At 45.8% G+C, this 14444-nt stretch overlaps 1 protein-coding gene across 2 annotated transcripts in view; it reads right to left on the bottom strand.

Moving 5' to 3' along the window:
• The window catches only part of slc39a8 (solute carrier family 39 member 8), a 39633-nt gene that overhangs the window by 14987 nt on the left and 10202 nt on the right, over nucleotides 1–14444 (bottom strand). The window contains exon 2 of one of the 2 annotated variants that reach the window (XM_038967005.1): nucleotides 3211–3380. In XM_038967005.1, coding sequence (XP_038822933.1) covers nucleotides 3211–3380 — 170 coding nt within the window. Of the gene's footprint in view, nucleotides 1–3210; nucleotides 3381–14444 lie in introns of those variants that run through there. The other variant, XM_038967006.1, reaches the window with a different exon arrangement.

Here is a 14444-nt window from a genome sequence, read left to right as displayed (position 1 = left end):
ATCTGCAGGGTTAGCTCCAGGTAAATGTCTCCCAGTAGTGCTATCTACAGAGTTAGCTCCAGGTTAATGTCTCCCAGTAGTGCTATCTGCAGGGTTAGCTCCAGGTAAATGTCTCCCAGTAGTGCTATCTGCAGGGTTAGCTCCAGGTAAATGTCTCCCAGTAGTGCTATCTGCAGGGTTAGCTCCAGGTTAATGTCTCCCAGTAGTGATATCTGCAGGGTTGGCTCCAGGTTAATGTCTCCCAGTAGTGATATCTGCAGGGTTAGCTCCAGGTTAATGTCTCCCAGTAGTGTTATCTGCAGGGTTAGCTCCAGGTTAATGTCTCCCAGTAGTGCTATCTGCAGGGTTAGCTCCAGGTAAATGTCTCCAAGTAGTGCTATCTGCAGGGTTAGCTCCAGGTTAATGTCTCCCAGTAGTGCTATCTGCAGAGTTAGCTCCAGGTTAATGTCACCCAGTAGTGCTATCTGCAGGGTTAGCTCCAGGTTAATGTCACCCAGTAGTGATATCTGCAGGGTTGGCTCCAGGTTAATGTCTCCCAGTAGTGATATCTGCAGGGTTAGCTCCAGGTTAATGTCTCCCAGTAGTGAAATCTGCAGAGTTAGCTCCAGGTTAATGTCTCCCAGTAGTGCTGTCTGCAGAGTTAGCTCCAGGTACATGTCTCCCAGTAGTGCTATCTGCAGGGTTAGCTCCAGGTTAATGTCTCCCAGTAGTGCTATCTGCAGGGTTAGCTCCAGGTTAATGTCTCCCAGTAGTGATATCTGCAGGGTTAGCTCCAGGTTAATGTCTCCCAGTAGTGATATCTGCAGGGTTAGCTCCAGGTTAATGTCTCCCAGTAGTGCTATCTGCAGGGTTAGCTCCAGGTTAATGTCTCCCAGTAGTGCTATCTGCAGAGTTAGCTCCAGGTTAATGTTGCAATTCTTCAGCCATTCCTGGACCTGTGACCAAAAACAAGCTACGTATGGACAGTACCAAAACAAATTATCCTGTCTCTTGGCACCAAAATCTGAAGAGCTTGGATGTTTGTATTCCCCATTTATATATATATATACACAGTTGAAGTCGGAAGTTTACATGCACTTAGGTTGGAGTCATTAAAACTCATTTTTCAACTACTCCACAAAACTATAGTTTTGGCCAGTCGGTTAGGACATCTACTTTGTGCATGACACAAGTAATTTTTCCAACAATTGTTTTCAGACAGATTTTTTCACTTATAATTGACTGTATCACAATTCCAGTGGGTCAGAAGTTAACATACACTAAGTTGACTGTGCCTTTAAACAGCTTGGAAAATTCCAGAAAATTATGTCATGGCTTTAGAAGCTTCTGATAGGCTAATTGACATAATTTGAGTCAATTGGAGGTGTACCTGTGGATGTATTTCAAGGCCTACCTGCATCTTTGCTTGACATCATGGGAAAATCAAAAGAAATCAGCCAAGACCTCAGAAAAAAGATTGTAGACCTCCACAAGTCTGGTTCATCCTTGGGAGCAATTTCCAAACACCTGAAGGTACCACGTTCATCTGTACAAACAATAGTACACAGGTATAAACACCATGAGACTACGCAGCCGCCATACCACTCAGAAAGGAGACGCGTTCTGTCTCCTAGAGATGAACGTACTTTGATGCAAAAGTGAAAATCAATCCCAGAACAGCAGCAAAGGACCCTGTGAAGATGGGGGAGGAAACGGGTACAAAGGTTTCTATATCCACAGTAAAACGAGTCCTATATCGACATAACCTGAAAGGTCGCTCAGCAAGGAAGAAGTCACTACCGCCATAAAAAAGCCTGACTACGGTTTGCAAATGCACATGGGGACAAAGATCGTACTTTTTGCAGAAATGTCTTCTGGTCTGATGAAACAAAAATAGAACTGTTTGGCCATAACGACCATCGTTATGTTTGGAGGAAAAAGGGGGAGGCTTGCAAGCCGAAGAACACCATCCCAACCGTGAAGCACGGGGGTGGCAGCATCATGTTGTGGGGGTGCTTTGCTGCAAGAGGGACTGGTGCACTTAACAAAATAGATGGCATCATGAGGATGGAAAATTATGTGGATTTATTGAAGCAACATCTCAAGACATCAGTCAGGAAGTTAAAGCTTGGTCGCAAATGGGTATTCCAAATGGACAATGACCCCAAGCATACTTCCAAAGTTGTGGCAAAATGGCTTAAGGACAACAAAGTCAAGGTATTGGAGTGGCCATCACAAAGCCCTGACCTCAATCCTATAGAAAATGTAAACTTCAAACCCACTGGGAATGTGATGAAAGAAATAAAAGCTGAAATAAATCATTCTCTCTACTATTATTCTGACATTTCACATTCTTAAAATAAAGTGGTGATCCTAACTGACCTAAGACAGGGAATTTTTACTAGGATTAAACGTCAGGAATTGTGGAAAAACTGAGTTTAAATGTATTTGGCTAAGGTGTATGTAAACTTCCGACTTCAAATGTATATATAACATTATCTAGGTTGAAAGAATTTTGTAAAATCATTTAAATGGAAAAATTATGTTTTTGAATCCAGCGTCGTTTTGCGTGTCAGTTCATAAACCATGTGCTATGGAATCGGTACATCGAAAATCTCTTCTCAACTATTTTGCAATTATTTTGTCATTTACTTTTTTAGAGAGATCCTACCTCTGGTATTAACTGCAGCACAGCATTAGAGAGATTCTACCTCTGGTATTAACTGCAGCACAGCGTTAGAGAGATTCTACCTCTGGTATTAACTGCAGCACAGCATTAGAGAGATCCTACCTCTGGTATTAACTGCAGCACAGCATTAGAGAGATCCTACCTCTGGTATTAACTGCAGCACAGTATTAGAGAGATTCTACCTCTGGTATTAACTACAGCACAGCATTAGAGAGATCCTACCTCTGGTATTAACTGCAGCACAGCATTAGAGAGATCCTACCTCTGGTATTAACTGCAGCACAGTATTAGAGAGATTCTACCTCTGGTATTAACTACAGCACAGCATTAGAGAGATCCTACCTCTGGTATTAACTGCAGCACAGCATTAGAGAGATCCTACCTCTGGTATTAACTGCAGCACAGCATTAGAGAGATCCTACCTCTGGTATTAACTGCAGCACAGCTTTAGAGAGATCCTACCTCTGGTATTAACTGCAGCACAGCATTAGAGAGATCCTACCTCTGGTATTAACTGCAGCACAGCATTAGAGAGATCCTACCTCTGGTATTAACTGCAGCACAGCATTGGAGAAGAGCGTGCCGATGGCCAGGCCGATGAAGTAGGTGAGCACTTTGGGAAAGTACGGCTTCTTGGTGAAGGGGATGAGTGCCAGGCCCAGGAGAGAGGCCAGGTTAATAATGGTGACAGACAGGAAGCCATAACCCCACACTGGACAGGACAGGAGAGAGAGGTACACATTAAGCATGGTTACATGCACACAATAATACGATTATTGTGGATAGTCAGATTAATATATTGATTTGTTTAAAACTTTAGCATGCTTTGCAAGAAGAATGATTTCCCCAAATAATCCTGTTTCCATGGACACATCTGAAATCAGGATGCCTGATGGGACTTTTGATAAATCACCAATCAAAATAAACATTCTACCACAATGACCAGGTCATTTTTTTGTAAAGCCTAATTGATTTGTATGTGAAAAACTTTCTGCATATTTTCAGTTTTTCCAAACTCACTTCAGTGTTGAATAAGAGGATTCTGGTTCTGGCCCAGATCAAATCCACCGCTGGAACTCTGATTAAAACTGTTCACATGTCCTAATAATTTAAAACTGTTCACATGTCCTACTAATTTAAAACTGTTCACATGTCCGAATCATTTAAAACTGTTCACATGTCCTAATCATTTAAAACTGTTCACATGTCCTAATGATTTAAAACTGTTCACATGTCCTAATAATTTTAAACTGTTCACACGTCCTAATAATTTAAAACTGTTCACATGTCCTAATAATTTAAAACTGTTCACACGTCCTAATAATTTTAAACTGTTCACATGTCCAAATAATTTAAAACTGTCCACATGTCCTAATAATTTAAAACTGTTCACATGTCCTAATAATTTAAAACTGTTCACATGTCCTAATAATTTAAAACTGTTCACATGTCCTAATAATTTTAAAAATCGCTCAGAGAACCAGATGTTTTTAAATCAGCTTATGCTTACTTCGATGTTGACCATACTCAGTTTTCTTAATTGGCGTAAGATGATTACATGACTAATGCTATAAATCGGCCTTCTACCATAATCAGTTAAATGTTGAATTATTACTGAGCATGTAAACGTACTCAGTGTTACTGACCCATCCTGTAACCAGTGTTACTGACCCATCCTGTAACCACAGTGTTACTGACCCATCCTGTAACCAGTGTTACTGACCCATCCTCTAAGCAGTGTTACTGACCCAACCTGTAACCAGTGTTACTGACCCATCCTGTAACCAGTGTTACTGACCCATCCTGTAACCAGTGTTACTGACCCAACCTGTAACCAGTGTTACTGACCCAACCTGTAACCAGTGTTACTGACCCAACCTGTAACCAGTGTTACTGACCCAACCTGTAACCACAGTGTTACTGACCCATCCTGTAACCAGTGTTACTGACCCATCCTGTAACCACAGTGTTACTGACCCAACCTGTAACCAGTGTTACTGACCCATCCTGTAACCAGTGTTACTGACCCATCCTGTAACCTGTGTTACTGACCCAACCTGTAACCAGTGTTACTGACCCAACCTGTAACCAGTGTTACTGACCCAACCTGTAACCAGTGTTACTGACCCAACCTGGAACCACAGTGTTACTGACCCATCCTGTAACCACAGTGTTACTGACCCATCCTGTAACCAGTGTTACTGACCCATCCTGTAACCACAGTGTTACTGACCCAACCTGTAACCAGTGTTACTGACCCATCCTGTAACCAGTGTTACTGACCCATCCTGTAACCTGTGTTACTGACCCAACCTGTAACCAGTGTTACTGACCCAACCTGTAACCACAGTGTTACTGACCCAACCTGTAACCAGTGTTACTGACCCAACCTGTAACCACAGTGTTACTGACCCAACCTGTAACCAGTGTTACTGACCCATCCTGTAACCAGTGTTACTGACCCATCCTGTAACCAGTGTTACTGACCCATCCTGTAACCAGTGTTACTGACCCAACCTGTAACCACAGTGTTACTGAACCATCCTGTAACCACAGTGTTACTGACCCATCCTGTAACCACAGTGTTACTGACCCAACCTGTAACCAGTGTTACTGACCCATCCTGTAACCACAGTGTTACTGACCCAACCTGTAACCACAGTGTTACTGACCCAACCTGTAAACACAGTGTTACTGACCCATCCTGTAACCAGTGTTACTGACCCAACCTGTAACCACAGTGTTACTGACCCAACCTGTAACCACAGTGTTACTGACCCAACCTGTAACCACAGTGTTACTGACCCAACCTGTAACCAGTGTTACTGACCCAACCTGTAACCAGTGTTACTGACCCAACCTGTAACCAGTGTTACTGACCCATCCTGTAACCACAGTGTTACTGACCCATCCTGTAACCACAGTGTTACTGACCCATCCTGTAACCACAGTGTTACTGACCCATCCTGTAACCAGTGTTACTGACCCATCCTGTAACCAGTGTTACTGACCAAACCTGTAACCAGTGTTACTGACCCAACCTGTAACCAGTGTTACTGACCCATCCTGTAACCACAGTGTTACTGACCCAACCTGTAACCACAGTGATTCTGACCCAACCTGTAACCAGTGTTACTGACCCAACCTGTAACCAGTGTTACTGACCCAACCTGTAACCAGTGTTACTGACCCATCCTGTAACCACAGTGTTACTGACCCAACCTGTAACCACAGTGTTACTGACCCATCCTGTAACCAGTGTTACTGACCCAACCTGTAACCACAGTGTTACTGACCCAACCTGTAACCACAGTGTTACTGACCCAACCTGTAACCAGTGTTACTGACCCAACCTGTAACCAGTGTTACTGACCCAACCTGTAACCAGTGTTACTGACCCATCCTGTAACCACAGTGTTACTGACCCATCCTGTAACCACAGTGTTACTGACCCATCCTGTAAACACAGTGTTACTGACCCAACCTGTAACCAGTGTTACTGACCCATCCTGTAACCACAGTGTTACTGACCCATCCTGTAACCACAGTGTTACTGACCCATCCTGTAACCACAGTGTTACTGACCCATCCTGTAACCACAGTGTTACTGACCCATCCTGTAACCAGTGTTACTGACCCATCCTGTAACCAGTGTTACTGACCAAACCTGTAACCAGTGTTACTGACCCAACCTGTAACCAGTGTTACTGACCCAACCTGTAACCAGTGTTACTGACCCATCCTGTAACCACAGTGTTACTGACCCAACCTGTAACCACAGTGATTCTGACCCAACCTGTAACCAGTGTTACTGACCCAACCTGTAACCAGTGTTACTGACCCAACCTGTAACCAGTGTCACTGACCCAACCTGTAACCAGTGTTACTGACCCAACCTGTAACCAGTGTTACTGACCCAACCTGTAACCACAGTGTTACTGACCCATCCTGTAACCAGTGTTACTGACCCAACCTGTAACCACAGTGTTACTGACCCATCCTGTAACCAGTGTTACTGACCCAACCTGTAACCTGTGTTACTGACCCATCCTGTAACCAGTGTTACTGACCCATCCTGTAACCACAGTGTTACTGACCCAACCTGTAACCAGTGTTACTGACCCAACCTGTAACCAGTGTTACTGACCCATCCTGTAACCAGTGTTACTGACCCATCCTGTAACCAGTGTTACTGACCCAACCTGTAACCGGTGTTACTGACCCAACCTGTAACCGGTGTTACTGACCCAACCTGTAACCGGTGTTACTGACCCAACCTGTAACCACAGTGTTACTGACCCATCCTGTAACCAGTGTTACTGACCCAACCTGTAACCAGTGTTACTGACCCAACCTGTAACCACAGTGTCACTGACCCAACCTGTAACCAGTGTTACTGACCCAACCTGTAACCAGTATTACTGACCCATCGTGTAACCAGTGTTACTGACACAACCTGTAACCACAGTGTTACTGACCCAACCTGTAACCACAGTGTTACTGACCCATCCTATAACCAGTGTTACTGACCCAACCTGTAACCAGTGTTACTGACCCAACCTGTAACCAGTGTTACTGACCCAACCTGTAACCAGTGTTACTGACCCATCCTGTAACCACAGTGTTACTGACCCAACCTGTAACCACAGTGTTACTGACCCAACCTGTAACCAGTGTTACTGACCCATCCTGTAACCAGTGTTACTGACCCATCCTGTAACCACAGTGTCACTGTCCCAACCTGTAACCACAGTGTTACTGACCCAACCTGTAACCAGTGTTACTGACCCAACCTGTAACCAGTGTTACTGACGCAACCTGTAACCAGTGTTACTGACCCATCCTGTAACCAGTGTTACTGACCCAACCTGTAACCAGTGTTACTGACCCAACCTGTAACCAGTGTTACTGACCCGACCTGTAACCAGTGTTACTGACCCGACCTGTAACCACAGTGTTTCTGACCCAACCTGTAACCAGTGTTACTGACCCATCCTGTAACCAGTGTTACTGACCCAACCTGTAACCAGTGTTATTGACCCAACCTGTAACCACAGTGTTACTGACCCAACCTGTAACCACAGTGTTACTGACCCATCCTGTAACCAGTGTTACTGACCCAACCTGTAACCAGTGTTACTGACCCATCCTGTAACCAGTGTTACTGACCCATCCTGTAACCAGTGTTACTGACCCATCCTGTAACCAGTGTTACTGACCCAACCTGTAACCAGTGTTACTGACCCAACCTGTAACCACAGTGTTACTGACCCAACCTGTAACCAGAATTACTGAACCATCCTATAACCAGTGTTACTGACCCATCCTGTAACCAGTGTTACTGACCCAACCTGTAACCAGTGTTACTGACCCAACCTGTAATCACAGTGTTACTGACCCAACCTGTAACCACAGTGTTACTGACCCAACCTTTTAACCAGTGTTACTGACCCATCCTGTAACCAGTGTCACTGTCCCAACCTGTAACCACAGTGTTACTGACCCAACCTGTAACCAGTGTTACTGACCCAACCTGTAACCAGTGTTACTGACGCAACCTGTAACCAGTGTTACTGACCCATCCTGTAACCAGTGTTACTGACCCAACCTGTAACCAGTGTTACTGACCCAACCTGTAACCAGTGTTACTGACCCGACCTGTAACCAGTGTTACTGACCCAACCTGTAACCACAGTGTTTCTGACCCAACCTGTAACCAGTGTTACTGACCCATCCTGTAACCAGTGTTACTGACCCAACCTGTAACCAGTGTTATTGACCCAACCTGTAACCACAGTGTTACTGACCCAACCTGTAACCACAGTGTTACTGACCCATCCTGTAACCAGTGTTACTGACCCATCCTGTAACCACAGTGTCACTGTCCCAACCTGTAACCACAGTGTTACTGACCCAACCTGTAACCAGTGTTACTGACCCAACCTGTAACCAGTGTTACTGACGCAACCTGTAACCAGTGTTACTGACCCATCCTGTAACCAGTGTTACTGACCCAACCTGTAACCAGTGTTACTGACCCAACCTGTAACCAGTGTTACTGACCCGACCTGTAACCAGTGTTACTGACCCAACCTGTAACCACAGTGTTTCTGACCCAACCTGTAACCAGTGTTACTGACCCATCCTGTAACCAGTGTTACTGACCCAACCTGTAACCAGTGTTATTGACCCAACCTGTAACCACAGTGTTACTGACCCAACCTGTAACCACAGTGTTACTGACCCATCCTGTAACCAGTGTTACTGACCCAACCTGTAACCAGTGTTACTGACCCATCCTGTAACCAGTGTTACTGACCCATCCTGTAACCAGTGTTACTGACCCATCCTGTAACCAGTGTTACTGACCCAACCTGTAACCAGTGTTACTGACCCAACCTGTAACCACAGTGTTACTGACCCAACCTGTAACCAGAATTACTGAACCATCCTATAACCAGTGTTACTGACCCATCCTGTAACCAGTGTTACTGACCCAACCTGTAACCAGTGTTACTGACCCAACCTGTAATCACAGTGTTACTGACCCAACCTGTAACCACAGTGTTACTGACCCAACCTGTAACCAGTGTTACTGACCCATCCTGTAACCAGTGTTACTGACCCATCCTGTAACCACAGTGTCACTGACCCAACCTGTAACCACAGTGTTACTGACCCAACCTGTAACCACAGTGATTCTGACCCAACCTGTAACCAGTGTTACTGACCCAACCTGTAACCAGTGTTACTGACCCAACCTGTAACCAGTGTCACTGACCCAACCTGTAACCAGTGTTACTGACCCAACCTGTAACCAGTGTTACTGACCCAACCTGTAACCACAGTGTTACTGACCCAACCTGTAACCAGTGTTACTGACCCAACCTGTAACCACAGTGTTACTGACCCATCCTGTAACCAGTGTTACTGACCCAACCTGTAACCAGTGTTACTGACCCATCCTGTAACCACAGTGTTACTGACCCATCCTGTAACCAGTGTTACTGACCCAATCTGTAACCAGTGTTACTCACCCATCCTGTAACCACAGTGTTACTGACCCAACCTGTAACCACAGTGTTACTGACCCATCCTGTAACCAGTGTTACTGACCCATCCTGTAACCAGTGTTACTGACCCATCCTGTAACCACAGTGTCACTGTCCCAACCTGTAACCACAGTGTTACTGACCCAACCTGTAACCAGTGTTACTGACCCAACCTGTAACCAGTGTTACTGACGCAACCTGTAACCAGTGTTACTGACCCATCCTGTAACCAGTGTTACTGACCCAACCTGTAACCAGTGTTACTGACCCAACCTGTAACCAGTGTTACTGACCCGACCTGTAACCACAGTGTTACTGACCCAACCTGTAACCACAGTGTTTCTGACCCAACCTGTAACCAGTGTTACTGACCCATCCTGTAACCAGTGTTACTGACCCAACCTGTAACCAGTGTTATTGACCCAACCTGTAACCACAGTGTTACTGACCCAACCTGTAACCACAGTGTTACTGACCCATCCTGTAACCAGTGTTACTGACCCAACCTGTAACCAGTGTTACTGACCCATCCTGTAACCAGTGTTACTGACCCATCCTGTAACCAGTGTTACTGACCCATCCTATAACCAGTGTTACTGACCCAACCTGTAACCAGTGTTACTGACCCATCCTGTAACCACAGTGTTACTGACCCATCCTGTAACCAGTGTTACTGACCCATCCTATAACCAGTGTTACTGACCCAACCTGTAACCAGCGTTACTGACCCATCCTGTAACCAGTGTTACTGACCCATCCTGTAACCAGTGTTACTGACCCAACCTGTAACCAGTGTTACTGACCCAACCTGTAACCACAGTGTTACTGACCCAACCTGTAACCAGTGTTACTGAACCATCCTATAACCAGTGTTACTGACCCATCCTGTAACCAGTGTTACTGACCCAACCTGTAACCAGTGTTACTGACCCAACCTGTAACCACAGTGTTACTGACCCAACCTGTAACCACAGTGTTACTGACCCAACCTGTAACCAGTGTTACTGACCCATCCTGTAACCAGTGTTACTGACCTATCCTGTAACCACAGTGTCACTGACCCAACCTGTAACCACAGTGTTACTGACCCAACCTGTAACCAGTGTTACTGACCCAACCTGTAACCAGTGTTACTGACGCAACCTGTAACCAGTGTTACTGACCCATCCTGTAACCAGTGTTACTGACCCATCATATAACCAGTGTTACTGGCCCATCCTGTAACCACAGTGTTACTGACCCAACCTGTAACCAGTGTTACTGACCCAACCTGTAACCAGTGTTACTGACCCATCCTGTAACCAGTGTTACTGACCCATCCTATAACCAGTGTTACTGACCCATCCTGTAACCAGTGTTACTGACCCAACCTGTAACCAGTGTTACTGAACCAACCTGTAACCAGTGTTACTAACCCATCCTGTAACCTCAGTGTTACTGACCCATCCTGTAACCAGTGTTACTGACCCAACCTGTAACCACAGTGTCACTGACCCAACCTGTAACCACAGTGTTACTGACCCATCCTGTAACCACAGTGTTACTGACCCAACCTGTAACCAGTGTTACTGACCCATCCTGTAGCCAGTGTTACTGACCCATCCTGTAACCACAGTGTCACTGACCCATCCTGTAACCACAGTGTTACTGGCCCATCCTGTAACCACAGTGTCACTGACCCAACCTGTAACCACAGTGTTACTGACCCAACCTGTAACCAGTGTTACTGACCCAACCTGTAACCAGTGTTACTGACCCAACCTGTAACCAGTGTTACTGACCCAACCTGTAACCAGTGTTACTGACCCAATCTGTAACCAGTGTTACTGACCCATCCTGTAACCACAGTGTTACTGACCCATCCTGTAACCAGTGTTACTGACCCATCCTGTAACCAGTGTTACTGACCCAACCTGTAACCACAGTGTTACTGACCCATCCTGTAACCACAGTGTTACTGACCCATCCTGTAACCAGTGTTACTGACCCATCCTGTAACCAGTGTTACTGACCCAACCTGTAACCACAGTGTTACTGACCCAACCTATAACCAGTGTTACTGACCCATCCTGTAACCAGTGTTACTGACCCATCCTGTAACCAGTGTTACTGACCCAACCTGTAACCAGTGTTACTGACCCATCCTGTAACCAGTGTTACTGACCCATCCTGTAACCAGTGTTACTGACCCAACCTGTAACCAGTGTTACTGACCCAACCTGTAACCACAGTGTTACTGACCCAACCTGTAACCAGTGTTACTGAACCATCCTATAACCAGTGTTACTGACCCATCCTGTAACCAGTGTTACTGACCCAACCTGTAACCAGTGTTACTGACCCAACCTGTAACCACAGTGTCACTGACCCAACCTGTAACCACAGTGTTACTGACCCAACCTGTAACCAGTGTTACTGACGCAACCTGTAACCAGTGTTACTGACCCATCCTGTAACCAGTGTTACTGACCCATCATATAACCAGTGTTACTGACCCATCCTGTAACCACAGTGTTACTGACCCATCCTGTAACCACAGTGTTACTGACCCATCCTGTAACCAGTGTTACTGACCCATCCTGTAACCAGTGTTACTGACCAAACCTGTAACCAGTGTTACTGACCCAACCTGTAACCAGTGTTACTGACCCAACCTGTAACCAGTGTTACTGACCCATCCTGTAACCACAGTGTTACTGACCCAACCTGTAACCACAGTGATTCTGACCCAACCTGTAACCAGTGTTACTGACCCAACCTGTAACCAGTGTTACTGACCCAACCTGTAACCAGTGTTACTGACCCATCCTGTAACCACAGTGTTACTGACCCAACCTGTAACCACAGTGTTACTGACCCATCCTGTAACCAGTGTTACTGACCCAACCTGTAACCACAGTGTTACTGACCCAACCTGTAACCACAGTGTTACTGACCCAACCTGTAACCAGTGTTACTGACCCAACCTGTAACCAGTGTTACTGACCCAACCTGTAACCAGTGTTACTGACCCATCCTGTAACCAGTGTTACTGACCCATCCTGTAACCACAGTGTTACTGACCCATCCTGTAACCACAGTGTTACTGACCCATCCTGTAACCACAGTGTTACTGACCCAACCTGTAACCAGTGTTACTGACCCAACCTGTAACCAGTGTTACTGACCCATCCTGTAACCAGTGTTACTGACCCATCCTGTAACCGGTGTTACTGACCCAACCTGTAACCGGTGTTACTGACCCAACCTGTAACCGGTGTTACTGACCCAACCTGTAACCAGTGTTACTGACCCAACCTGTAACCACAGTGTTACTGACCCATCCTGTAACCAGTGTTACTGACCCAACCTGTAACCAGTGTTACTGACCCAACCTGTAACCACAGTGTCACTGACCCAACCTGTAACCAGTGTTACTGACCCAACCTGTAACCAGTATTACTGACCCATCGTGTAACCAGTGTTACTGACACAACCTGTAACCACAGTGTTACTGACCCAACCTGTAACCACAGTGTTACTGACCCATCCTATAACCAGTGTTACTGACCCAACCTGTAACCAGTGTTACTGACCAATCCTGTAACCAGTGTTACTGACCCAACCTGTAACCAGTGTTACTGACCCAACCTGTAACCAGTGTTACTGACCCATCCTGTAACCACAGTGTTACTGACCCAACCTGTAACCAGTGTTACTGACCCAACCTGTAACCACAGTGTTACTGACCCATCCTATAACCAGTGTTACTGACCCAACCTGTAACCAGTGTTACTGACCAATCCTGTAACCAGTGTTACTGACCCAACCTGTAACCAGTGTTACTGACCCAACCTGTAACCAGTGTTACTGACCCATCCTGTAACCACAGTGTTACTGACCCATCCTGTAACCACAGTGTTACTGACCCAACCTGTAACCAGTGTTACTGACCCATCCTGTAACCAGTGTTACTGACCCATCCTGTAACCACAGTGTCACTGTCCCAACCTGTAACCACAGTGTTACTGACCCAACCTGTAACCAGTGTTACTGACCCATCCTGTAACCAGTGTTACTGACCCAACCTGTAACCAGTGTTACTGACCCAACCTGTAACCAGTGTTACTGACCCAACCTGTAACCAGTGTTACTGACCCGACCTGTAACCAGTGTTACTGACCCAACCTGTAACCACAGTGTTTCTGACCCAACCTGTAACCAGTGTTACTGACCCATCCTGTAACCAGTGTTACTGACCCAACCTGTAACCAGTGTTATTGACCCAACCTGTAACCACAGTGTTACTGACCCAACCTGTAACCACAGTGTTACTGACCCATCCTGTAACCAGTGTTACTGACCCAACCTGTAACCAGTGTTACTGACCCATCCTGTAACCAGTGTTACTGACCCATCCTGTAACCAGTGTTACTGACCCATCCTGTAACCAGTGTTACTGACCCAACCTGTAACCAGTGTTACTGACCCAACCTGTAACCACAGTGTTACTGACCCAACCTGTAACCAGAATTACTGAACCATCCTATAACCAGTGTTACTGACCCATCCTGTAACCAGTGTTACTGACCCAACCTGTAACCAGTGTTACTGACCCAACCTGTAATCACAGTGTTACTGACCCAACCTGTAACCACAGTGTTACTGACCCAACCTGTAACCAGTCTTACTGACCCATCCTGTAACCAGTGTTACTGACCCATCCTGTAACCACATTGTCACTG

This window comes from Salvelinus namaycush, chromosome 28, assembly GCF_016432855.1.
Source record: "Salvelinus namaycush isolate Seneca chromosome 28, SaNama_1.0, whole genome shotgun sequence".
NCBI lineage: Eukaryota > Metazoa > Chordata > Actinopteri > Salmoniformes > Salmonidae > Salvelinus > Salvelinus namaycush.
This window is presented reverse-complemented; position numbering and strand designations above follow the sequence as displayed.